Source organism: Phycodurus eques, chromosome 2, assembly GCF_024500275.1.
Source record: "Phycodurus eques isolate BA_2022a chromosome 2, UOR_Pequ_1.1, whole genome shotgun sequence".
NCBI classification, from domain to species: Eukaryota; Metazoa; Chordata; class Actinopteri; order Syngnathiformes; family Syngnathidae; genus Phycodurus; species Phycodurus eques.
The window spans coordinates 2,405,686-2,433,589 of record NC_084526.1 but is presented as its reverse complement, the minus strand read 5'-3'; the positions used below and the strand labels follow the sequence as shown (position 1 = coordinate 2,433,589).

Sequence of the window (27,904 nt, the reverse complement as noted above, 5' to 3'; positions counted from 1 at the left end):
TCGTCCGCGCGGATGATTCCCGGTGCCAACGGACGCGGAGGCTCGATCCACGGGACACGCGGAGCGAGGACGGAAGGAAGGAAAGATAGAGAGAGAGAGGGAGAGAGAAAGAGGGAGGGAGTGGAGAGAGAGGTAGAGAGAGAGAGAGAGAGAGCGCGGTGTGGAGGGGAGGGGAGGGGGGTTGTTGGTGGTGGGGGGGTTCACAAGGACAAGATTCCCACGTCAGGTCGGGATGCGCGCGCGGAGCGTGGAAGCTCTCGAACAGGTCCCACGCGCACTTTCGCCCCCTCCGTCTGCGTGCACGCGCCAGGAATTCCCTCAAAAAAAGGTAAAGTCATCGGAGCGCGTTTGTTTATTTCTTTGCTGATTTTTTGATACATTTTTTTGTGATTATTTTTTTTTTTTTTTTGCACCATTAAAAAGGTGAGCGTGAAATTCATCACGCGGCAATTAGAGCGCCGATGGGGCTGCTGGATTTTTTTATTTATAATTTTTTTGTGTTTTGGGACGTGGACTCTTTCGTGCTTTTCTTTGGGTTTTCCAACTTGAGCGCGCGGCGTCCCTCTCGGCGGAAAAAAAAAAAAAAAAAAAACCTCTGACAGAAAGTTGCCCAAAAAAAAATAAAAATAAAATAAAAGAAGAGAGAGGAAGAGCGTCTAGCTGCCATTTTGTAAGAGACCCGGAGCAGATGTCACTGCAGGCGGGAGGGGGTGGGGGGGGGCTTCCGCAGGGGCTCGGACCCGGCCAGAAAGTTGGCCGAATGTCGAGGGAAGGACCCCCCCCCTCAAGTCACGTTGTCTGCGTCTTCCATCTTTCCAACCTCTTCGTGCACTTTGACGGGTTTCGCGAATGGGGCGAGCGACACGCCGGCCTTGTAATCCCATTGCAAGTGTGTGCCCTTTGAACCCGAGGTCACATGACTCGAGCCTGCCACCTGCACCTCAGGGGCAGGGGGGGGGGGGGTGTCTGTCGAGAGGCTCGCCGACAATTGGGGTCGGCGGCCATGTTGTGTGAATGTGGGTTTCTTGATGAGGCCTCGCCGTCGCTATTTGATCAAATTAGGATTTTAAAAACTCCATTTGAGACATCGTGGATTTGTAATTTAGTACCCCCCCCCCTTTATCCCCGCCCCACTTTGGAATTGCAGGAAGTGAGGTTTCTGAGCCGCCTGTCAATCACCGGTGCATGACGGCGTCGTCGTTTTATGCCACGCGAGCGCCTTTCGCGCGCGGCGATTCGACTCGCCGTGCCGTGGAACCCCTTGTGCCCCCCCAGAGCCCACCCCAGACCTGGTGTGGGGGGGGGGGAGGGGGCTTTAATTAACAGTCATTGTCGCAACGGCCACTTCCTGCTCGTACCTGCCGAACATCTGAGTGCGCGCGCGTGTGCGGTTGCGTGTGTTACAGCAGCCCCCCCCCTTCCACCCCCCGCCCGACGACCGCTGTGCCCCCCGCGGCGACGCCGACATGCCGCTGCGGCCTCGCTCGTGTCGCGCCGTGACCTCAAACTCTCCGGCGCGCACACACTTGAATTTACCACACACAACTAAATGTAAATGATTGAATGATGAAAAAAAACCTAGGACAGAAATATCAATATTTTTTTTTCGTTTTTTTTTTTTTCTCTTTCTTTCACTCAAAATGAACGCGCGACTAATCGCGTCCAAGGGTCATAGGTCATTACTTGGTGTCATCATTTAGTGTGGTTTGTCGTTTTGATACGCAAGTTTAATACGCAACACAAATCGCACTAACACACACACACACACACGCACACACACGCGCGCTGAGTTGAACACAACATGTCAATTAGTAACACACTTCATTAGTCGATGCTACAGTTAGATTAGAGTGTAGTTTAAAAAGTTTAATATGCAACACACACACACACACACTTGGATCAAGCACAGATAAATATGAATCGTAATATTATTTTTATTATTTTTTTTTGCTGCTGTCGTTCGAGAACGTGTCACTTCCCGACAAAAGCGACCTCGTCCCCCAAAAGAAGGGATGCACAGGGAGGGTGGGGTGGGGGGGCGTTGAGGGGGTTGGGGTCTCTCCGTTGCAATAATTTAACAATACATATTTAATAATAATTCCAATGATGAGAATTGATCACGCGCAGTCAAGAGTGGCGTTCTTCATATTCCTGTGAGGGAGGGGGGGGGGGGGAAATAAATGTTCCGTGTCAAAGCGGGCCTGCCGCTTGTGGAGCGTTTTGTGTGCGTGTGTGTGTCACATTAATGACGACGATGATGATGATGAAGAAGAAGAGCAGAATGCATGATGATGTCGTCATGTCTCCTCGCGGTATAAGTGTGTCACTCTGGAGCGTGTGTGTGTGTGATATGAGACGTGGGGGGTCCTTGTGGGGGTGGCTCGGGCGTCAAGTTTGATGCCTGAATTTATAAAAAAATAAAATAAATGCAGTTTATAGCATATTTAGCATTTTTTTCGCAGATGGGAATGGAGAGGCAGGAAGTTTCGGAACCATCCTCAGTCAAAAACTTGAATATATTATATTGTATTTATTATTTCAATCATTATTTTTGAAACTATTTTAGGATTGGTCATCCATTTTGTTTGTTGTAGATCAAATCCGGTCCAGTGACATTATCGTATAATAGCAGCAGCTTTTGTGATGTCGAATAGTGCAAGCATGTGTTGCACGCGTGTGTTTATGTGTGTGTGTGTGTGTGTGTGGTGGAGGTGGGGGGGGGGGGGGGGGGGGGGTCTGAGTAGGGGGGTCATCAAAATTGATGCCTGAATTAAAAGTGTGGCACCGAAACAGACTTGCGACGGCGTGGAGTGTGTGTGTCTGTTTTGGGGGATTGGGGGGCGGGGGGTGGGTGGTGTTTGGTAGGTTGTCAAATGTGATGCCTGTATAAAAAAAAACAAAAAAAAAATTTTTTTTTTGTTTTTTTTTTTTTTAAAAAGTGCTGGACAGAAACAGACTTGACTTTCATGCCAGAAAGGGTTTCAAATTATCTTTGGAAGGGGGTGCACAATTTGGGATAGGTGGAGGGTGTGTGTGTGTGTGTGAGTGAGAGAGTGGGAGTGGGAGTGGGGGGTGTGGCGTCACATTTGTTGCCTGAATTAAAAAACAGTTGTGAGAGAGGAAAAAGGGACTTGCCTCTTCATGCTGAGAATGTTTTTGGAAGGCCAGCAAGATTTGGGATGAGTTTGTGTGTGTGTGTGTGTGCATTAGGTTGCAGCACGGGGTCTTGTCACATTTGTTGCCTGAATTAATAAACAACTTGTATACAGTATTTTGACATCTTTTTTTTATTATTATTATTCTTGTTCATCCCTATTGAATTATGCCACTGGCTTGCATTGTATTGGGTGTGTGTTGGATAAGGAGTGTTTTGAAGTTTCTTGCGGCGCAGGTGTGCGGGAGTGTGTGCGCATGTATCAACCGTGCCAGAAGTTGCGTGGCCTTGACACAAGTGCAACTCGTGTGTGCTTGCGCGTGCGTGCTTGAAAAAAAAACAAAAAAACAATTGCTGTTCATGTTTTTGTTTGCTCGGCTTCACTCTTCTCTTCTGTTTGTTGTTCTTTTTTCCAAAGTTCATTTGGGATTTTGGGATGTCAAGAACCCCCCCACGTCTCCCCCCCCGCCCGCCCCCCCCCAACCTCCATCTTTGATGTGCCTGTTTTCCGCCATGTCATTCCCGGAGACAACAGCTTAGCGGCTGTCAATCAGGCGGCTACTGTTTAGCATTCACGCGCTCTCGACAGGAGCCAGTGCACGTGCGAATGTGTGTGTGTGTGTGTGTGTGTGTGTGCGCGCGCGCGAGGGTCACGTCCCATCGCACAGTTCACACGGCGTTGGCGAGCGGATCAGGAAACGCGCGCGGGCGTTTTTCAGCCGCCGAAGGGGGAAACCTGACGCTAACGAGTCGCGGTCGAATAAGATGGAGGCCGAGGAGGAGGTGCCCGTTTCGGCATGATGAAGAGCACTTTCTCCTCGCCGTCCGCATCCTTGTTGTTGTGCTTCTCCTCTTCTTCTACTTCTTCCTCCTCCTCGTTCTTCTTTTCCTCCTCCTCCCCTCAGAGGCCGACGAGGAGGCGGAGACAAATCTTTATGATGAAGAGCACCTCCTCCTCCTCCCCGTTCTTCTCCTCTTCTTCTCCACTTTTTCTACTTCCTGCTTCTCTGTGTCTGAGGAAGAGGAGGTGCTCTTCCTCATCTTTCTCAAAGGCCAAGGAGAAGGAGGAGGCGCGCCCTTTATTTATGGAGAGCACCTCGTCCTCTTCTCCTTGCTGTTACCCTCCTCATCCTTGTTCTTCTTCTCCTCCCCGGAGGACAAGGAGCTCAGCTTCCTCCTCGTTCTTCTTCCTCTCCCATATCCTTCTCCTTCTTTCTTCTCCTTTTGCTCCTTCCTCCTGCTCCTTGTCCATACCTCATCCTCGTTATTATTCTCCTCCTCGACCTCTGAGGTGGAGGAGGCGGACTTTTAACCATTAAGATGAAGAGCACCTCCTTCCTCTTCTTTGTCCTCCTGCTTATCCTCGACGTCCTCCAAGTTCTTCTTCCTCCGCCTCCCTATTCGTCCTTCTTGTCCTCGTCTTTTTCACCTTTTGCCTCATCTTTACCTCCTCATCCTCTTTCTCTTCTTCCTCCTTCGTCTTGGAAACCGAATTTGAACCCCTGATTTGATTCCGTGAGCCTCACTTGGAACCCTACTTTCAAAACCCAATGTCCTTTTGACCCCCTAACAAAGGCTTGAAACCTTAATTTTGACCCCGTCTGAAAATCCTGATTTGACATCCTTATCAAGACTTGAAACTCTCAAACTTTAAAAAACCCAATGCTCGTTGGAAACCCTAACCCTGACTTGAAACCTTAATTTGAATCCCTAACATTGGCAACAAACTAGGATTTGTAAAAACATTTTTTTTAAAAATACAATCCTCGCGTGAAACCCTAATTGAGGTTAACCCTGTTCGAAACTCGAACCCTAACTTGAAACCCATCCTGGATTGAAACACTAAATTGAATCCCTCAAACTTTATTTTAAAAACCAAACCCTTAATTGAGACCCGAACCAAGGCTTGAACTTTAACCCCCAGCCCTGCCCGAAAGCCCTTTTTGGAAACTGTCATCAAGGGTTGAAATGGAATTTTCTTTGAAACCCTTCCCAGTGTCTTCACTTGGAACCCAAAAGCTTTCTTGAAAACTCGAACTTGAAATCCCCCAGCGTTATTTGAAACACTTGTCCGGCCGCCGTTACTCAAACTCGAAACCCTCATTTGAGAGTGTGAAGCACGTTAAAAAAAAAAAAGTCAAATAAAAGCGAGCGGCTGCCGCGTGCTCATCGGAGCTTACAAATTTGATGTGAAAGCGTTTACATTCCGCGCCAGGTCTGGCGGGTTAAAACCACAATAGCGGGATATTGTCCCGCCCGGGGGTACGCGTTCATCTGGGCCTTCGCATGTGTGTGTGTGTGTGTGTGACTTGTTACGCCGCTCATCCAGTGGAATTCTATTTTCTTTGACAATGCCTTGATCGGAATTTTTCTCCGTCAGTTTGTGTTCGGGATGGACTGACGGAGGAGGACGACGACGGGACGGGGGCGCTCGTGCCGCTGACATTCTGTCGACGTGTCCCTGTGAAAGACAGCTTCTTCTTCTTCTTCTTTTAAGTCCAGCTTGGCAAATTGATTGATTCAACTGCATTGCGTTAAAATGTCATGACGTTAAAAAAATCCAGCACACACGCGCCCCGACCTCTGACAGTGGCACGACGGAAGTGGATTTAAATCGTTTACGATCAACTCTTTTCTTAATTAATCGAAACCGTCGTAAATATTTGGAGCGACGGTTAACGTCGTCATTAAAAAGAGCCACGAAAACAAGCTAAAAGGAGACCTCTGCCAAGGTTGACGCTTAAAAGGGGAAAAAAATGCTGACACATTCTTCGTATATTAACTCATTGATTTCCAACCGTTTTCAAAGCAGTTTCCCATGCAGTTTTAGAGCATTTTGACAGATTTTCAAGACCCACAGGCCATTGTGTTCTGTGACAATATAAGCAGTGAAGCTACCAAAAGAAAGAATAGACTATTCTTTCACCAGGAAAAAAAAAAAAAAAAAAAAGTTTGCTTCTAGCTTTTTCCGTTCTTTCGTAAGCCGCAGTAGAACATGTTTTGGTGTGTCAAAAACAAAGTTTTGTGACCCTAAAGCAGAGAAAACAAACTATTTATGGAAAGAAACATGCAGAACAGTGACTTTTACGCTAACATTTTTTTTGCTTTTTGTGACACTTCAAACAACAACAACAAAAGTTGTTTTTACTAACTACCATACTATGTTTGTACCATACATACAACATACGTACTCTGTTAGAGTGTGAGGTGCCTAAACAACACGTTGGAAGTGATTCCAACGTGTTGACCGTTCTCTCCCTCATAATCTCAAATCCAAAGTGATGCAATGCCGCCATCTGCAGGAAACTGTTTGTCATTACATTGCTTTACAAAGCTGAATTTCACAGACAAGCTGACTCTTCCACGCCTACCTTGTTGAAAAACTCACTTGACGAATATATACGTGGGTGGCAGTGAACGGTTAGATTCCAGTTGACAAATGTAAAAGTCCACGGCAGTGAATGAGTTAACTTGCACTAACGTGAAAAACTGTGTCTTGTATTTGGGTGTATGTGGTCAACTTTAGCTTTGTCATTTTGAAATCCCAGTTGCCAGCGGCAAGCTAGCGAATGCTAACAAAGTTGTGTTCAAATGTCCAACGTTGGCAAAAAATAAAATATTTAAATGGCTTATGATGATCAATTTTCTTATTTTGAAATTGTAGTAAATATTTGGAGCGACTGTTTATTTTCATTTTTTTGACATACTGTATCAATGTCATCATAAAAAAAAAAAAAAGTGGACACAAGCCATCTAAAAGGAGACCTTCATCGATATTGAAACCTTATCAAAAGTCAATCAAATCATTGGGATCGCCCAATGCATACAACGTACTGCAGGACGACAGGATCGTAACATTTTTGAGTTTGTGTCGGGGGGACGGTTCCATTTTCCATCACGTTGCAGCGAACATAACCGACTGTAATACGGGAATGGAACCATTGTTGACTGTGGGACGGGGACCAGTTTGATCATGAAATTCAGAAAATGTCAATCTATTTTCCATAATTACCACCTCCATCCGCCGGCATGGAGGACGACTGGTTAGCATAGCTGCCTCACAGTTCTGGGGACCGGGGTTCCGATCCCAGCCTCGCCTGTGTTGAGTTTGCATGTTCTCCCCGTGCCCGGGTGGGTTTTCTCCGGGCACTCCGGTTTCCTCCCACATCCCAAAAACATTCCCAAATTTCCACAGTCAAATTGAGAGGGATTTTACATATTTATATCGTCATTCTGCACTTATTGACCAATTCGAACCATTTCAACTTCAAACTGTGGCTACTTCAGGACATATTGGGAAGCGTTTATGGCATTCCCAGCTTTTCACGACGAAACTCCTGACAATTTAATTAGTTCCGCACCATTTCAATTCAGCCACAGGTTGTTATTATTATTCAAACAGTAGGGCATGAGTAGATGCTGTCTTTGAAGCTAGCAGCCAGCAAAGGCTAACAGCGGCACGTTCAAGTGCAGTGCGAGCGAGCGAGCTTCACTTTCCCTCGGCCGAGCCGCGCGGGAGTGTATCGTGTGTCAGAGTGGAGCTCAGGTGACGCTTAGCGGGTCAGCCGGGCTTCCAGAAGCTCAAGTGAGCGCCGACCCCTCTTAGCCCTCCGACCGGCGGGCTCCGAGGGCTCTTCGCCACCGTACTCCTCATCCATCCATCCATCCATCCTCTCCCCTTCTGCCATACACTCCATCCACTTTCTCCATCTTTCTTTCTTTTTGACTGAATCAATTGAAAGTGAATTATGATTATTTATTTGACCATAATACAGTTTCCATAAATGAATGACAATTTAATGAGATGAATGAATTTGAAAAATGGAGAACTGTGTATCAATGATCCCAATATTAAAGGGATGGGGGGGGGGAAACAAACATTCAAATGAATGCAACAAATCTTCAATTTTAAACACTCAGTGGGCCAGATTGAAGCCCCCGGGCCGTACTTTGCCCACTCATGCTCTAAACACCAAGAAGCGTCTTTGGCGACTTTCGTCCCCTAATTGCGAACAGTTCGCGCGTGAATAATGAAGACTTTTGAGCACACTTGAGGTGTTTCTTCTTCTTCTTGGGCTAATTGTTGTCAAACATGGCCGCCGGCGAGCAGACGAATGCGTGATGACAGAAAGAAGTGGATGAAGGCGGACGCGGCGAGGAGGGATGATGTACTTAACGCTATCTGGAGGTTTGCCTCTCAACGAGCGACTTCCGCGGATCGGCGACGGCGGCGTTGATAAATTGGCTTTGATAAAAGTGGCGCGAAATGGCGGCGCACCTCTATTAAGCGCCGCCGCATTTGTCAGCAGCCGCGCGAGTCAAGCGAAGGGTTTTAATGTCACACAGGCGTGAATTAAAGACTCAATCCAAAGCGCTCACAGCTTCTTCTTCTCTTTTTTTTTTTTTTTGGTATTATTCCTCCGAGTGGCAGCGGCGGCATCAAGGCGCCCGTTCTCTTTGCCTGGCGGGACTTTTTTGTCGTTACGGTGAACGGGAGGCGGGAGGAAGTCGGAACAAGTCTCGAGTCTGAACCTTCATGTTTTTAAGAAGGCCAACATCACAAACTTGTTGTCTGAGTCGAGTCAAGTCATTTGACTCGAGTCACCCACCTCTGCAGTGAACCCACGACGATTCGCCATTTTGCCAACTAGCACATTTTTCCAATAACAAACAACTAAGCCATGCTGATTGTTCGTGAACTATTTACTTGTTAGCTTGTGAGTTGGAAAGCAAGATTTCTAGATATTTGTGGGGACTTTTAGCATGTGCTACCCAGTGCCTTAATGTTTCAGAAAGAAAAAATAAAATAGAAGAAGAAGAAGAAAAAAAAAAAAAAGAAGTCGAAGGTCCCTGGAGACGGCATGCTTAATTCCACATTAGTGTTGGACGTTTATGCAAAAGTCAACAAGAAAGGTCCCGGAAGGCAAACGGAGCGAACACACGAGCGTCTGTGAAAGCCTCGCGTGAAAAGCGCCGCTCACAGCGAGGAAACTGTCTTATTTATTTATGGAGATATTTTTGTTTTATTCCAGGTAAATATGCGTCTGTTTGTTTATTTCCGACCGCCTGGACCTCCTCAAATATGTCCGCTGCTTTTAACCCTCAAAAACTTTTTTTTTTTTTTTTTTTTTTTTTTTATAAACATTTCGATGATGATCTTTCTTTCATAATAACACAAAACTTTTTTTTTTTTTTAACCAGATATAGAAATTTTATGTAAAAAGTGTGTTTTGTATCTGGTTCAGCCAGAAAGAATGTTGTTTTTTAACTTGTTCTAATAAATTTGTGGCTACTGCTAGTTATCTTAACTGGCTGTGCTAGTAGAGTTTTCATAACATGCTAAGTTTTGTGGTCCCAAATAATCGACACCACTAAAAACAAACACAAAATAAACAGTATTCAGTATGTGTGTAATGGAAATTAGCAATCCAAACAATAAGAAAAACTCCGCTAACTAACATTTGCAAAGCTAATTACTGTAGCTGAGCCCTAATGCTAACATCTCTGCTCTGCATGTAAGGTAAACCAAGCATTCATTTCCAAAAGAGTGTGTGCAATCTAGTTAGCCTAGCTCAAATTTGAACATCTCTGCTATGCGCGTCGCATCACTTCGCATTCGAAACATTAACCAAAACACTGCGCACCAGATTTTTAAAAACTATTAACTTAGCTTGAATGCTAACTTATCTACATTGCTTGTAACGCAAATTAACGATCCAAACATTAATTACGAAAACGCCAGTGGCATATATATATATATATATATATATATATATATATATATATATATATATATACTTAGCTTTGCTTGAATGCTAATTTATCGGTTATTCTTGTTAATTAACATTCCAAACATGGATTACCAAAACACTGCCAACAAGATATTTCGAAAGCTCATTAGTTTAGCTTGAATGCGAACAATGTCTGCTACGTTTGTATTGTAAATTAACAATCCAAACATGAAGCAGCAAAATCCTGCAACATTTGTAAAGCCATGGATGCTGCTAGCTAGCTTAGCTCCCAGTGCTGTGATTGGAGGGTTGTGACAGTGTTTTTCGGCTGTTGTGCTTCCCCAGGCGGAGGTCACTCTCCTCCTCGTCGTTGTCCTTTTTTCCTCCAATTTCGGTGTCTGCAGGCGGCCTCTCGTACGCTTTTGTTGCCGGAGGTAATCTGCCAAGTGATCTTAATTATGGAGGTACGGGACCACTCCCCCTCAGTAAACCACAAAGACCCCACCCCCCATTTCTTCGCCTCGCTTTTTCTACGCCAAACACGCTTTTAATCAAACGGTGTCGTTATTTGCTAATGAGGGCGAAGGGGAACGCTAGGACCTCCGCCATGAACATCGTCTATATTACACACTAAAAAAAAAAAAAGTAAAAAAAAAAAAAATATATACAGTACATTATTTTTTTTAAATAAAAGTGCACAAAATAAAATAGGGTTTAATTACAGGTGCTGTTGCTTGGATTATTAAAAATAATCGCAATTATTAATTTTTTTTTCTTTCAAATGAACAAAATAAAATTGGAGACACAAAAAATCTTGATATAAATAACAAATAAATATTCATAATAAATAGTAGTAATTTATTCATATTTGACAATACCAGAAATATTTAAATACATACAGTATGGGTGTATGAATTAAAAAGTTTTTTTTTCACTGCATATTTAATTCATTTAATGTAGCCCGTACATGAAAAATAATTTAAATAAAAATATGAAAATAACAAGGCCATCCTGTTTTATTCTATTTATTTTTAATGTTAATGTTTTCAATTTAAATAATAATACTAATAATTTGTCTATTAGCAAATACTAGATATAAAAAAAATCATTGTGTGTAACATTTTAAACTTTTTAAATATTTCATCATATATTTATACTATGTTAATTAAAAAAACATTTTTAAAACAATGTCATAAAAAGAATGAAAAACAATGTTGTCCTATTTTCTTAAGATTTTTAAGTTTTGTTATTATTTTGAACTTCAGGATGGTCCATTTGTAAAAAAAACAAAGTGTATGATGTATAATTGTTGCCGCTTGTGTATAACTGGTCAATTGAAAAATACATCTTAATAAAGAAGAAAAGAACAAGGCCACCCTAATTTGTTTCATTTAATATTAAATATTTACAATATTAAAAATACATTTTGGTCCCGGGTCAAGCGGTCAGAACAAGTGTAAAAAAAAAAAAAAAAAAAAGAAGAGTTAAAGGAGCAGAGATCCTTTGAAGTCTTCAAACAAAGTCTTAAATTAGATAACCTGAATGGAATTTTTCTTAAAAAAAAAAAAAAAGACACATGATGCTTAAATGTGCCGTTCAAAGGTCTTAAAAAAGGCACTTTGTTGTTCTAAATAGAAACTTCAAAGGCAATATTCCATGTTGTTGCGTTTAGATAAAAGTCCATTGATGTGGATTGGATAAAAAAAAAAAAAAAAAAAACGCTGCTAAAAGTGATTAAATTATATTTTCCTTATCAAAAAATATTATTGCACACTTTGTCCAAATATGATGAAGTCATTTCAAGGCCACACAAGTGGTCACATTTAATGAAGAAGAGGTTGTGAAAAAAAGCTGGAAATCTGGCTTCCTTAACGCTGCACATACCCTGGTGTGTGCGTATAGGTGTGTGCGTGTGTGTGTGAACATGACGGTGAGTTGGGGTGGAGGTCTCGAGGGGGGGTGTGGGGGCCCGAGACGGGATCCATTACACAGAAAGAGGCGAGGCATTGACGAGATGATCCGATGAGGATTAGACTCGCAATCCTGATGGACACTGAAAAGGTGACCACAGCGTGTTTGTGTGTGTGTGTATGTGTGTGTGTGTGTGTGTGTCCTCGCCATGATACCCCCACCCCAACAACTAACCTCCCACCATTCTCTCGGGGGTCTTTGCTGAAGCCATTTCCGGGTCATGTCGAGGTTAAGCATGACAGCAGTCAAAAAAAAAAAAAAAAAAAGTCTGGGCTAAACGTAGCATTGGCTCAGATGCTAACGCCCTTGCTGTGTATGTAGCATAAGTTAGCAAAGTTCACCGCATTTATAAAGCTACTTACAATGGGTTAGATAAGTGGCTATAACTAGCTAAGCAGCCCATGCAAGAAGAGTTTTTGTAAGAAAGAAATGTGAAAGAAAAACAATCACAAAATACTGCATTAGCTTGACTGAACTTATTATTCGCTCGAATGTTAACCTCTCTGTTATGCATATAGCATAACCTAGCAAGGTTTGAAAGATGAAATCAAAACATTCATAACTAATGTTGTAAACCAACATTTTTAAAGCCGTTTGCTTAGCTATGCCAAGTAGCTACCAGTAGTTAACTGCCAAATTCCAATTTATTTTTATATCCATTGATGAAAAAAAATATCTTTTAAGATTTGAAAAATGCTTGTGTGTATCAGGCCGAAGTTAGCAAGTTTTGGAAGATTAAATTAAAAACATTATGAAGAAATATAACGTTGTGTAGCCTTTTGTGAAGCTAGTTACAATGGATACGCTAGTTAGCTGCATGCGCTCATTGTTTTTGTAAGGTGCTGAATGTCATTTTTTTTTGGGTGGGGGGAGGGGTTGCAAATGTTCAAAACTAAATAAAAATAAAAAAAAGAATAGAAGATTTCCTAAATGCAGGTCAATTTAGCTCACACGCTAAAGTCTTAGCTAAGTGGTAACTACTTGTTAGTTTAGCTTCCTGTGCTAGTAGAATTGTTTGCTTAAAGTGCTCGTTTTCTTCCAAAATGCCCTCCAGGGAAAAAAACCAAAAACCAAAAAAAAAACCAAATCAAAGACAACAACTTGAATGACTGTAGCTGAAATGTTAATGTCTCGGCTAAGCGGCGACTGCAGTTTTGCTTAGCTGCTTTGGGAAGTACAATGTTTGTCAGATGCTAAATGTCTACTTTTTTGGTTCCAAACTCAACTCCAGAAAAACAAGAATGGGGGGAAAAAAACAAAACAAAACAAAAAAATCCCATCTTGAATTGATTTATCATTAGCTTGTATGCTAACACATCTGCTCCGCATGTAGTGTTAGTTAGCATAGAAAGCAACACTCTTTGGAGCGCTAGCTGCAATGATACACGAAGTGGCTAGTGCTAGTTAGCTTAGCTTAGTTTAGCTGCTAGTGGCCCTAATGGGAATTAACTGTGACATTTTGTGTCAAGGGATGGGCCGCTGCCGCCGGGGTTAAACGGCGTGACTGGCATTTGGGGGTCTTTTGGGTGTGTGTGTGTGCGCGCGCGTGTGTGCGCGTACTTATATTATTAAAGGTTGCCTGGGTGCTGAAGTGCGACAAAGCAGATGGCCTTTACATAAAACATGCTAAGAAGACGATTAGCATCCTCCTCCTCCTTCTTTTACAGTAAAAGTAGCACACATTGTTTCTATGACGACGCCACACAACAGTCTTTATTTATGTTTTTTATTTATTTATTTTACTAAAGTCTGTTTACGGCGTACAATTGGGAATGTGACACAAATATTCAGGGCAAAAAACTGGGAATTTCATGAGATTAAAACCATAATATTTTTACCAGGGGAAAAAAAAAACATTTGAGAATGTTTTTCTAATATGATAGGAAAAAAATAATCATTGATAAGTATAGTTTAGTTTAGTTAGTTTGTATAGTTTTCAGAAAATAAATGATAATTTATGAGAATAAAGTTGTATGACAGTCCTAATATTTCACGTGATTGTATTTTTTAATTTTTTTTTAATGAGAATGTTATTGTAAAAGTAAAATCACAATACCGCCCAAAAAAAAAGGACTAATCCATGAGAACAATGACAATATTTTACCTGAATTTACTTAAACGTCAATCATTTTTTGACTGGAATAAAATTGGTAAATTTATAAGAATAAAGCTGTCATATTATGCAAAAAAATACGGTCGGAATACTTCAGAAAATAGTCGCATTATTACAAGACAAAAAACGAGTATGTATCTTTCATGCCGGCTTGGCTATGGCATCATTTCATATTTTAGAAGGTTAGCGCTTGATGTGCGCACCCTGTCGCACAGTCTCCTCGTCCTGGGGGAACACTGGGGGTACGCGCACACACACACACACACACGCTGTGTGTGTGCGTGTGCGTGTATACAGCTTACTAGCCTCCTCAAGTTTTTATCACCAATCTGTCATGCACAAGCACGAAGCTCACTCCTTGTGCAACACCCAATTATGCTCTGTGTGTGTCTGTGTGTGTGTCTGTGTGTGTGTGTGTGTGCGTGCGTGCGTGCGTGAGAAAGAGAAAATGACTCCTGGTCTTATGTGAATAAGATATTACCACACAAACAAACAAAACAATTCTACAATGAAGTCGTAATATTGCCAAAATACCTCAATGTGTATTATGAAGTCATAATAATACAAGAAAAATATCCTGATTTTATGAGAATAAAGACAAAAAAAAAAAGATCTATGAGTTTGAAGTCGCAATAACATTTAACATTTTTCATTATTTTCATGGAAATTATGTTTTAGAACTGCAATAAATATAATACTTGATTAGAATTAAGACTACTTTTTTACAAGGGCAAAATAGATTGAGGAGAATAAATCTGTAATATTACAAAACAAATCTTAATTTTAGTCATATTCCCAGGTAAAAATCCCAATTTTATGACAATAGTTGTATTTTGTTTTACCTCATAAAAATATATTTTTATGAGCGAAAAGTCAGAATATTTGAGGGGAAATGTATGGGAAAATGATCATTTTACACAAATAAAGTATATTACAGGGCAAGGAATTATTTGAAGAAAATAAAGTTTTAATATTCTGAGGGGAGAAACAAGTGATTTTGAAGACTAAATCGCAATTATGTGGAAAAAAAGTTTTTTAAAAAAGTCATATTTTATATTTCATATTTAAAGCTAATTTTAATTTAAAATCATATTTGACCGTAAAAGTGGTAACTTTATGAGAATAAAATTATAATGTTAAAAAGACTAAATACTTATTATTTTGCCAGGGAATAAATGCATTTTAGAAGAATAACATTTTATTATTTCAAGAAAATGTTTTCATGTGATGAAGTAATAAAATTATGAGGAGGGGGGGGGAGAGGTTGGGGGAAATCCACACTTTATAAGAAGTTGCAATAGTTTACCATAAATAATGATAATCTTATGAGAAGAAACTCATAATATGATAAAACATTTTTTAGGATACTAAAGCCGAATTATTTTACCTTAAAAAATTGTTAACTTTAGGAGAATAATGTTCCAATAATACAAGAGAAAAATTAATTTTATTAAAATTAAAGGATTAATATTTTAACAGGGGAAACAAGTTATTAGAATAAAGTCATAATATTATGACAATATAAAAAAAAAAAAACTTGAGAATTTATGAGAATATTAGCAGGAAATCCCAAATCCATTGTCATAAAATTGTGATGTTTTGTCTTATATTTTTTAGGGCTAAAAAAATAATCTTACTAATACAAGATGACACCTTCGCCTCACGTTTTTATCCACAGTCAGTCCTGCACGAGCCCAATTACGCACGTCGTGCGCGTGTGCGTATCGCGTGTGCGTCTTCCAATTTTCCTTCGGCGACCCGCTTGTGTCCCTCCTCTTCATCCTCCTCCTCCTCGTCTTCCTCGTCCGCCGCCTCTCACAACAAAGCGTGTTTGTTGTGCGCCGCATGCTTTTGGACTCTCACAATTAACAAGAATTCAAATGAAGGCGTTTTGTTTGAAGGGCCTGCGAGACTTTTTTGTTTTGTTTTGTTTTTTAAGGGGGGGGGGGGAGGGTTTGTTTGTTTTAATGTTTAAAAAGTCTCGTCTGGCTTCGTTTGTTGACGCCACCTCCTCCGGTTCAAGCACTTCCTGTTTGGCGACGGGCGATTGATGAAAGTTTGGCGCACCTCTCGCTGTTAAAACGCTCTCTAATTGGGCGGCAAAAAAACAAACAAAACAACAACCAAAAAAACACAAAACAAACGCTTTGTCGTCGCTTTAAAGACCAAACGTCACGTGCGACTGAACAACAACAACAAAAACATAGTTTTAATCCTGTTTTTTTTTTTTTTTTTTTGGGGGGGGGGGTACATAATCATCTGTACAAAACAATAAAAGCTTTCGATCTCTTTTATACATGCACACACACACGCACGCACGCACGAGGCTGCACGGAAGATGAAAAGATTCAAAAGGAAATGTGACATTACGTACTAGCCTCCCAAACTTCCGATATTGTTGTCACACACGCGCACTCACGCCTCCGATGCTGTGCGTGCGCACGCGCTTGTGCGGCGGCAAATAAAAGGTTTTAGAACCCATCTGGCAGCGGCGGCGGCGGGCTCGCCGGTCCGGCCGGCCGGCCTCTTAATGACTGGCACATATTCTCAAATGGGTCTTGGCAGATTATTCGCAGGTACTTGACTTGCATCTGTTTGCAATTTTGCAAATGTACGCGCGCACACTTTGAGCCCGTCGGAAAGAAAGGCCGCGAAAAATAGAGCGAAGAAGAAGAGGGGAAGGCTATTTTTAATCCCGGAGAATGACGAAAGCCGTCACGAAGACGCGTCGGGCGACGCTGGTGGTCCGCACCTGGACTCAAACTGACGTACGTTCCCGCACAATCGGGCTTTGGGAATCGTCCCCCCCCCCCCCCCCACCTCCCCCAAAAGAAATCACTGAAATAGAAATAATGTGATCCATCATAAAGAGCTTTATTAACGCGACAGACAATGTTTTAAGTCACGTCAGCACTCTTAACTGTCATAGAAGAAGTTAGGCACTGTTAACATGCTTTCCCAAAAGTCACTGAACACTTTCTTTTTTCCAAAAGGCTTCAAGCAGAAGAGTTTTTGCGGATGCTGAATTCCGTTGCAGCCCCTCCAGATGGACTCCGCCTGGCTTTGCGCAAATGCCTGCTCTAGGAGTTCGGTGTTTTCATCAGTGCCTGGTGCTGGCTGAGCCTTCTGCTGCGCGGTTCGTCAAGAACACATCCCGTTTCGAGAAACTTGCCGTCGACAGCGTGCAATTGTACCGCGCGTCGTCGTGGCTGGATGGTCGTAAAGGTTGTCAAACTGGCGCCGAACTTCACTTGTGGGAACAAAAACTTCTTGTCAGGTGGCTGCTCCAAAGTCAATTGGCGAGTCACGGGCGAGCAAATTTTATGTTCACAAAACCTGCAAAGCCCAAGTTGTCAAATGCTGATACCTGGAACCAAATAGGGAGAAGGAAGAGTGTATAGTAACTTTTGGGACAACCTGTATTAATGCGTCAAAAAACAATACGACACTCAATCTTATCAGAGTCGAGGCACGGGGGCGGTGTAAAAGGTACCGGTACGAAATGCAGCGACATCAAACAACTCTCCTCCCCAGAGTTTCAGCTCCTTCGTCCGCATCAGTGGCTACCCAGCGCAGTTCCGACATTCGGTTAGCCAGCTAGCTACACCCCGAAAATGCATCTTTTTCTTTTTGGAGAGTCCGCCGGCGTAGCCGCTTTTCGAGCGCCTCGCCGTAGGCCATGAGGGGACACACGTCACGCTGAGAAAGACGGAAGAGTGACGAGGGCACTGAAAGTTTTTGAAAAAGTCAGACTTGACAGCTAGCATGCGTGGCCGCCGTAGAGCGCCTCGTTGTTGCGGGATAGATAAGCTCCACGACGCTAGAACAACTCGCATCCATTATTTTTTTTTTTTCTCCCCAAGTGGTAAAAGTGGTATTTGATTGATTGTTGACAGATGAGCTGGGCGTGGTTTTGCCACAATCAGCCGACACGCCCGCGAGGTTTGAGAGCAGAGCCGATCGCTTGATTTTTTTTTTTTCCCTGATTTTTTTAAGCTTTATGGCATTTTCTATATTTCTCCCATCATTCAAATTTGGCAGGGTTGTTCATGGCATCGTTAGCCTCCATTTTGCCAGCTCCCATGTGATCGCGTTCCGTTTTTTGCGACTGACACCCGACACGTTGTTGAGCCGTGGTTGACGAGCACCCCCCACCCCCTCACCCAACCCCCCCTGCCATGACCTCACAATGACATCACATCTTTCTTTTTTGCATGTGTACTTCTTCCCAGCTCCAGTGTGACCTCACCGCTTGTTATTTCTAGCATGTGGCGAGCAGCTGACCGGCTTAACCCCCCCCCCCCACCCCGCTGAATAATAAGGTGGCCTATTGTCCCGGCCGGCGAGCCCACCCTGGCTGCGGTAATTGCGGAGGTGGTGGTTACAATTACATTAATGACATATTTCATCAAGTGTGTTTATGCAGCGTCAAGAAGAGGCCCAACTTTTGTTTTTGCATTCCCCCGCCCCCTTGCTTCTCACCTCCCGTCCCCCTCACCTCGCCGTAACGCTCTTTGTGCTCGTTTTATTAGCGGCGATGGAAAGGGGCGGTGCCCCAAGGAGGAATTGTGGCCAAAGTGTGTGCAGTGCAACTTTTTTATTTTTTTATTTCATTATTATTATTATTATTATTATTATTTTTACCCCCCACTCCCCACTGCAAATGTTTATTTGAACAGTAAGCTTGTGATTTGAATATTTGTAATCCCTGCTTAAATTTACAGGCCAGATGAACTTTTTGGCACTGAGAGGCAAACATAAGCGGGATTTTCTCAAAAAGCTCGACAAAAATTTAAGCCATGTGCCAGCCTTATATAATTTTACACCACGCCACAAATGGGGGGGGTGCAAACAAACCAGCATCCGTCTTATTTACTTTAGCCGCCGTGCTAATGCTAGCACGTGCCAGACGCCGGAGCAGACATCTTGTTTGGCATGAATTGTAGGAATGATGGATGGATGGATGGATGGATGGAAGAAAGAAAGAAGGCGGAAAGAAATGAGGGAAGAAGGATGAAAGATGCAGGAAAGGAGTAACAAAGGCAGGATTAAAAAAAAAACAAGCTGGGAAAAGTAAAGAACAAAGAAAGAAATGGAAACGGACCAAAGAAGGAAGAAAAGATTAGAAAAAGGGAGGAAAGATGAAGGAAATATGGAAGTGGGGGAAAATGAACTAAGGTAAAAAAGGAAGTCATGAAATGAAGAACAAATGGATTAAAAACAGAAAAGAAAAGATGAAGGAAAAAAGGAAGTGACGGCAGAAAGCAAAGGATAAAGAGCAAGAAAAAGAAGGAACAAATACAGAAAGAACAAATAGAGGACATGAAATAATGCGTGAAGTAAATTTAGGCCTTTTCCCCGACAGAATGATTCAAAGACGAAAGAAGGACAGAAGGAAGGAAAGGGAGGAAGACGCAAACTCATTCAGGTGTCTGTTTCCTCACTCGGTCTGTGTGTGTGTGTGTGTGTGTGTGTGTGCGCGCGTGCTAACATATTGCGTGTGTGTAGGGACGTGGAGGAGGTGTGCGTGCGCGCGCGTGCGTGTAGACAACAGTTGGGTGAACAGATGAATGAGTCGTCGGCCGCCGTCGTGGTTGGCACTTAGCGGCGTCAAGAAGCTTCTCTTAGAGGCCATTAAAATATACATTAACACACACACACACGCACACACATTCGTGCCAGCGTTCTGTGTGGAAGATTCTGACACAGAAGCGAGGTGTGGACGGCGACCCATTTTTGACCAAAGTTATTTAGCACCTGGCTGTAATTATAAGAAGAAAACGGGGGGAATTTGATTTACATATATTTATTATTTACGGCTGGTTTACTTTATTTGAACCCATGTTGAGCCACGTGCTGAAAAGATTCATTAAAAATATATTTCAAAACAATATGTACAGTACATTAAAAGTATATTTTAAAAAATCAAAATTTTATTTGTTTTAGGTTTTTTAATTTTTATTTATTTAAAATGTGTCAATTTGAGACCATGTTAGCCATTATGTATGTATTCAATTAAAAGACAATTTAAAAAATGTTTTAATCAGAGCGAATGTTTAATCATTTAAAACATTATTTAAACACACACACACACACACACACATATATATATATATATATATATATATATAGTTAAAGTAGAAAAAGAAAAAAAAGAGGCACATTTTAGGTTTTTACATTTTTAAAAATATATATATATTTTTTAAAATATATATATATATTATATAGACCCACAACACAACAGGAGGGTGAACAAAATATTATATTTGTGGCCTTGTAAGATTTAAGCATTATTTCGATGAAAATATGTCATCCTCGGAGTGACTGCAGAGGGACGCTTTCAAGGCAAAACTTTATTGTGGCGTGCACAAAAAAAGCACGCTAACCTTTTCCTTCACACACACACAGAGATACACAACAGGAAACAATAGTGTGAAGGAAGCCGAGTTTAAAGCAGTAAAGTAATAAGGCGAGAGCAGTCAAGTGTTGTTGATTCTACAAAAGATGCAGGGGGGAAATACACACACATCAAAACACACACAACACAAACATAGCAAATGCAATACACACACACGGGGAGAGTGTAATGCACAATGACACGCGCGCGCGCACACGGAGTGTAAATCCAGAGCAGGGTTGTGTGTCTGGCAGCGGATTTTTGAGCGTGTGCGTGTGTGCGCTGGGATGTAATTCATTTTCCATCTCTGTTCATTAATCATTGTTAAAATTAGTGATCCATTTCTTCCACTCTGCCATCTGCACTCAGCCTCCTCACAAACATGAACGCCGGCCTCCTAATCACAAGTGACAAGGCCTCCAAATAGCTTTTTTTTTTTTTTTTTTTTTTCTTCTCCCTTTTCCTTCCGCGCACGCCCGCCGTCACACTCCAGCCGGCCGACCGACCGTTCCTTCCAAAAAAGGAGGCCCGAAAGACGGCAGATGTGCCACACTACTTGAAAATACCAAACGTTTTCACTTGAACTGGCACAGAAAAGTGCGCCGAGTACAACTGCTGAAACTGTCTTTTAGCATGTTAGCATATTCACCAATCTTGTAAGAGGTTCAAATGTTAGCATGTTATCCCCTCACGCCGTTAGCAATTCATAACCTAACAGTTAGCACACTAACATATAGCGAGTCAGCAACATGACCGATGACACTAAATGATGCATTGTGTTCAGATTCAATTTAAAATCAAAAGGGATCAAATGCTAACATGCTAACAGTCCATACCAATAACAACCAGCATAGCAATTATTTACATCCGAGGCTAATCCGCAATGTTTTATCTCACGCTTGTCTTCGAGTGTTTTTCCATTCAAATGTGCGTTGTCGTGCTGTTGCGTTGTTGTTGTTCCGCTTGACGCAAAGATCCGCTGTCAATCACGCGCTATCTCTTAAAAGTCGTCGCGCTAACAACTTCCTCGTGGGGAAGGGGGTGGGGGGGTATGCAGATGTGGTGGAGGGTCTGCACAGAGGGCCACCCGCAACTACGTACACACACACACACACGCACACACGTACAAAGCCATCATGTTGCCTTAAGTCACAATCTAAATTGGCTCCCAGGGGCCTCCGACTACCTTGTTCACCAAAGGCATTGTGTGTGTTTCCTGAGTACTGAGCGCATATGCTACTGTAACCTGAGACCACCCCGACACACACACACACTCACAAAGACACACAATGCTTTTGGGAGTTTGCTGCTCTATTTTGCAAGTGTTCTCCTGCAGGACTGTCATTACAGTCAAAATAGTTTGTGACTATCGATTAAAAAGTAACACGCACGTGCACACATTCTCATGAAATTAGCAATTTTATAAGGGGAAACTGTTTCATCATTCATCTGATCTGACTTTAAATCTCTCAAACATTTGACTTGCTATCTTTCTGTATGTTAGTTAGCGCACCAAGTGTTAGCATGTTAACATTTTTTTATCCATCCTCATTTGAGGTAGCACTGAACGGTCTGGAATTAAAAAAAACTAATATTTTATGGGTCTGCCTCACAAACATTTGAGAACATAAATCTTGTTCGATGGTACCAAATGGACTGTTAGCATGTCAGCATTTTATCTGAATTTGTTTTAACTAGGATCTGACCACATGACCAAATCTCGTCTTATTTGTCTGCTTTGCACTTTCAGGATTCAAGCTGCTGTCACTATTGTATATGTTAGCACACCAACTGTTAGCATGTTCGAGTTTTATAAATGTGTTTTACATAACAAACTCTTACTGGTCAACCTTAGCATCTTCAGTACATAGCGTGTTATCATGCTATATGTATGTTAGCATGTTATGCCTTCTCACTTCCAAATGTTACCTGACTCCAGGGACAAATGCAAAACCCTTTTTCAATCGACTCATGCGCTTTCTCTACTCGGGATGCTATCTTGCTATCAGTTAGCATAATGGCCGTCATCAATTAATGGCATGTTAGCATTGTAGCTACCTCACTGTTGTCGTCAGACTTCAAATGATTTGACTGTAATTTTCTTTTTGCTTGCAGCCTGGTGTTGGCCGGCTATCTTCTTCCTGCCACGTGGCGAGAGCTAACGGGCTAGCGAGCGGTGTACGTCAACAGGTACGATCGAAAATGTTCGTCATCACGAATATCAATTTCATCCATTTTGTATTTGACCGGATTTAGCAGCTGATTGGAGCACACAAGATGGCACGGAATGATATTTGACATTTGACTGTATTTCGTCCTGCAATCAGTCGCAATCCTCATACATTACATCATATACATTTCATGTCACAGCAAGAGCGCCTTTGGTTTTGCTGTCAACTTGCGTGATTGTCGTTGAGTGATCTACCAAAAATGTTTTTGCCATCGCTACGTTCTTCTTCGATCTTATTTGAACACTCAGAGACTAAGATTTTCTCTATGTTAGAGCAGTAACACTATAAGTCAGTTGGGCCAGCTTGCGGCCAATCGCAATTTTCCGTTTTCATGTTAGTGCAACACCATTTTTGGTTTTGGAATCAGTTTGAGAGATTGTCGTTGCGTGACAATGGCAACTCCGTTGAGTTTGCTCTTTGTCACAATTGATTTGAATTTTCAGAGTTGATGTGTTCTACGTTAGCGCAAGAACACTTTTGGTTGTGAAGTCATGAGGGTGTCGTCTTGTTAGCGCTGCTATCTTCGACATCACTTCCTGTGTGGGAAAGACAATCCGCCAGCGTGATGACATCACAAAATGGCACATATGATTATTGCTGGACCCTCGCCACCATTTGTGTGCGTGTGTGCGTAATCAACAAGCTGCCATCACCGTCATCATCATAGTCAGATGGCCATTCTCTTTTAATTTTGATTGTTGCATAAACAATGCGTCAAACACGCAAAGAAGACTCAGCCTACAAAACACACATTGCATTATAATATAAATATAATACAGAACTGTAAATATGAGGCATAACAGTTGTACACGAGTGAGTGAGTAGTGAGTGAGTGAGTGCAACATGCATTGCATTGTGGGATTGTTGTGGTTTTATTGCATCTTTCAAGGAACAAAATGTGCAGCAATGTGATGTGATTTCGCAAGCCGGCTTATGAAAATTATGAAACTGAGTTGAAGTTCATTCAATTATTTAGCAAGCGCCACTGCACATATTTACGATTATTATTATTGATAAATAAATAAACCAATAATGTCTTTTACAAATACACAATAGATGTACAGCAAGCAATATTTTATTGCATTGCTATTGTAGTAGTATTAGTGATAATGTTAACAATAATAATAATAATAATATCAAAAACAACAATACTACTACCACCACTACTACTAATGTTGTTTAAAATATGATAACAAAATTGAAAAATAATTTAATTAAGATACATTTGTCAGTAAAATGAATATAAAATGTGGTATTATTATTAATGTTGTTGTTGTTCGAACACTGTAACTTATTAATCACTTCAGCAAATGTATCTGAATTATTTTAATTCTTTAGATTTTTTATTTTTTACTACCGTTTATTTATGGATTATACACATTTATATATGCAAATCCTATTTAAAATTGTTTTTTTCATTTCACAGTATTTTTACTATTATTGTTATTGTTGTTAGTGTGGTTGTTAACTGTGATTCATATGAGTCATCTCATATGTCCATGATGGAATTTAGTATGAGTCACGTTATAAATATAAATATTATAAACATTATTGTTGTTCCATGAGCGGTGCATAAGCGGGGCAGGGCGTGCGCGCGGTGAGTTCAAGGGAGTTTGTGAAAATTGATCGGTGCTAAATTCCAAATCAATGCAAACCTTTTTTTTTTTTTTTTTTTTGTCCTGTGGGAAAAATCTTATTCACTCCAAAGCAGACACAACACGCTTAAAACATGAAAAAAAGATGAATACATATGTATTAAAGTAAAGTAATAACAACCATGATGACTCCTCCATGTATAGCAAAATAAAATAAAATGTGTCCTTTATGTGGAATATGACAATGCCATGCTACCAACAACACACACACGCACACACGATTCAAGAATTTTATTTGTTTACATTCAAGTGCATCAATACAACATGTATACAATGAATATGGGTAACCATCAAGCTGGTAAACAATGCATTTGTTTTCCACATGTAAAATGATGGAAATATAACAATACAACGTTTTGCTCATTTTAATTTTTTATTACAATTAGTATAATATAATGGGGAAAATAGTGCATAGAAATAGTGTAATATCTTTTTTTTAAGTTGAGTCTAATACATGATGCAAACTACAAACCATGAGTCGCACGCACACACACGTAATGGAAATATTACGTTTCGATCTAAATATTATAATTTTTTTTATATGATTGCTTAACTTAATTAACTGCACAGACAATGTTTTAAGTATTTTTAACTGTCGTGGATGTGTAAAAAAAAATAAGTTATACACTTTGAATAATTACGTTTTCCATAGGAAATAATGGAACTATGAATATTATTCTATTCATAATTATTTAAAATGTATAAAATTCTAAAATACTAGCAAATATAAATAATTATATAAAAATATACTGTAATTCTAGTATTCATTAAGTTAATATAAAAATAACAGGAATGATTTAATGTTTATGCTGTCTTAAAAATCCATCCATCCATCCCATCCATTTTCTGAGCCGCTTATCCTCACTAGGGTCGCGGGCGTGCTGGAGCCTATCCCAGCTGTCATCGGACAGGAGGCGGGGTACACCCTGAACTGGTTGCCAGCCAATCGCAGGGCACATACAAACAGACAACCATTCGCACTCACATGCACACCTACGGGCAATTTAGAGTCTCCAATTTATGCATGTTTTTGGGATGTGGGAGGAAACCGGAATGCCCGGAGAAAACCCACGCAGGCACGGGGAGAACATGCAAACTCCACACAGTCGGGGCCGGGAATTGAACTCGGGTCCTCAGAACTGTGAGACTGACGCTCTAACCAGTCGGCCACCGTGCCGCCTGTCTTAAAAATGTAAAACAAATTTAGCCACTGTTAATGCTAAAAATTCAATTAAGTTATAAATTGTAACAGACCCCGCCCAATTTGCGTCTGCTCTCCAAATATGGTCACAGTTGTGAACACGGCGACCGATTCATTTGAACGTTCCCAAAACGACATCATTGGGACGCCATCTTGGTATACGGGGCATGGCATATGGCAAGGGTCCATTTTTATTTTATTTTTTTTCTTCTGTTCTCTATAGCATCTCCAGGCTTAGTTAGCGGTTAGCGGCGGCTCGGCGGGTATAAATAAGACGTGATTGGCATCCTGGCAGAAGTCTCTTCACGTCTTCATCTGACAGCCTTCATTTGCGGGACGAGTGTCACACTTAGCGGGAGTTAATGAGGATAATTATTAGCATTTTTTTTTTTTTTTTTTTTTTTTTTTTTTTTACATGGCGGGATAATTATTTAAGAGCTTTTGTGCTTGTGGTCCTAATCAGCACACGCAGATTACAGCAAATCAGCATGGCGACAAATGATACGCGACGCTTCCTGCTGTAGCCACATAGCCTAGCATTGTGTCTTGTTTAGCTAGTGGGCATTCTCGGTTGGGAGCAGATTTGCTCGTCCAACTTGGCTATAACAGTATTGCTCAAACCAACCAGTCAGATGACAGAAAACATGAAGCCAATTTGAAATGTGATTAGTTAAAGAAGTCCCGTGTCTTCCTCTCCTTGAGCCTTCACCTTGTCGTGGTGGAGGGGCACGTCCCACCGAGAGGAGACCCCGGGGAACGACCCAGGACACGCTGGAGAGATTACGTCTCTCGGCTTGCCTGGGAACGCCTCCAGATCCCCTTGGAAGAGCTCGGGGAAGTGGCTGGGGAGAGGGAAGTCTGGGCTTCCCTGCTGAGGCTGCTGCCCCCGCGACTCGACCTCAGATAAGCGGAAGACAATGGATGGATGGTCCCATGTCTTCAGACTCACAGTGCCCCAAATTCCGAGTTTTTGATTAGTGGCAAATAGGCGCGCTTGCGTGCGTTATTAGGATTTCCACATAGTTTCCGGGCAGGACACGCCCTGCTCCGTTATTACTGGCTCGGTGATTGGCTGCTGTATGATTGGCAGAACATGCACTACTGCTTCCGGACGGGAAACGAAGTATGTGACTTAAGTGCAGCGGCGTTAATGTTTCCCACTAACCCAAACCCACCCTAATCTGAACCTTAACCCGTACTAAACCACCTTAAGACCCAACCCTTGCCCTAAACCTAACCATAACGAACTTTTTTGTTTTTATTTTATAAAAATGTGATGATACATTTTTGGGATGGTCATCTTGTTACATCTGCGTAGCCTGCCATTCCCGTGCCACAGGAGCCAATCATGTTGCAGCGGGGTGTGTCCTGCCTGGAAACTATGTGGGAATCCTAATAAAGAGTGCTGAGTATATCCGGGGAACGTCTTAATTGCAAAACAATTTGGCCTGCGTAGTCAACCAATTTACTGCAGCAAAACAAAGGGGGAAGAGACGAGGGGCTAAATTGATAATAGACTTTTGAGGCATGCTTGGAGAGAAGACCTGAGCAACCTGTCACGTCATCTATTAGCGCCGTCGCATAGCCTGAGGATGACGCACCTCCTGAGGGGGGGACAGGGGCGGGGGGTGTGCCGCTTTTGCTGTAAATGAATTGACTTCCTGTTTAGAGAAGCTAACTAGAAAGCAAGCGAGGGAACTTATCCAGGGTCCGCTGGCCTACATTCCTGACTAATTGTATAATTTCTAAAGCTCTTCAAATGAGCAAGGCCCACCCGCCAATCCAACCCCCCGGTCTCCTCGATTGCCCCTATACCCCCTCCACCACCACCACCCCACCCCTTCTCAAACCTCTAAAGCCCACAGCGCAGAGCATCCAAAACACTCGCTCGCTTCAAAGCGAAAGCGCTAAAGAGCATTTTGGGACCAATAAGTATTTCAATAAATGGATATTGTTCTCTCTCCTGGTTAGCACACTGCTGCTATTCTGATTACCAGGCAGCAGCTAGTGAGTGAAAACAAAGCAAGGAACCCAACAGCTGAAATATTAGCTCTGAAACGTTGCACACACCTATGCACACTATAGTATGTCAGTAGCCATAAAAGTTAGTCCTCATTAGTGGCTAAACTAGTGAGAATAGTTAATACGGGACACTAGCTCATCTAAATGGCAAATAGCAGAAACTTATCAAGTTAGCTGACATTAGTAGTTACAATTGTTAGCAGATAAGCGCATAGAAAATACAATAGGTAGCGTAAAACACTTGGGCATTCAAATATCAATTAGCAAAAGCTTGTTGAGTTAGCATTCATCAGTAGCAGCAAAAGATAGCACAAAACACTAGCATATTAAATTAGCAACTAGCAGAGGCTCATTTAGTTAACTGACATCAGTATCTTGAATATAGTAATAATCGCAAACAAAAACTAGCTCATATAACAAGCAAATGGA

General features: G+C 41.7%; 1 protein-coding gene and 1 long non-coding RNA gene across 2 annotated transcripts in view; one reads left to right on the top strand and one right to left on the bottom strand.

The window, feature by feature from the left end:
* Positions 1-209: 209 nt before the first annotated feature.
* Positions 210-27,904, top strand: part of znf536 (zinc finger protein 536) — a 179,819-nt gene continuing 152,124 nt past the window's right edge. The window contains exons 1-2 of the mRNA XM_061704916.1: positions 210-328; positions 22,482-22,556. Coding sequence (XP_061560900.1) covers positions 233-328; positions 22,482-22,556 — 171 coding nt within the window. The 5' untranslated portion in view covers positions 210-232. The remainder of the gene's footprint in view (positions 329-22,481; positions 22,557-27,904) is intronic.
* LOC133395280 (uncharacterized) lies at positions 16,820-21,553 on the bottom strand. Its single transcript, XR_009767218.1, has 2 exons — positions 17,463-21,553; positions 16,820-17,336 (listed from the first exon to the last, which is right to left on the bottom strand). It is a non-coding gene; the product is annotated as an uncharacterized LOC133395280 (long non-coding RNA).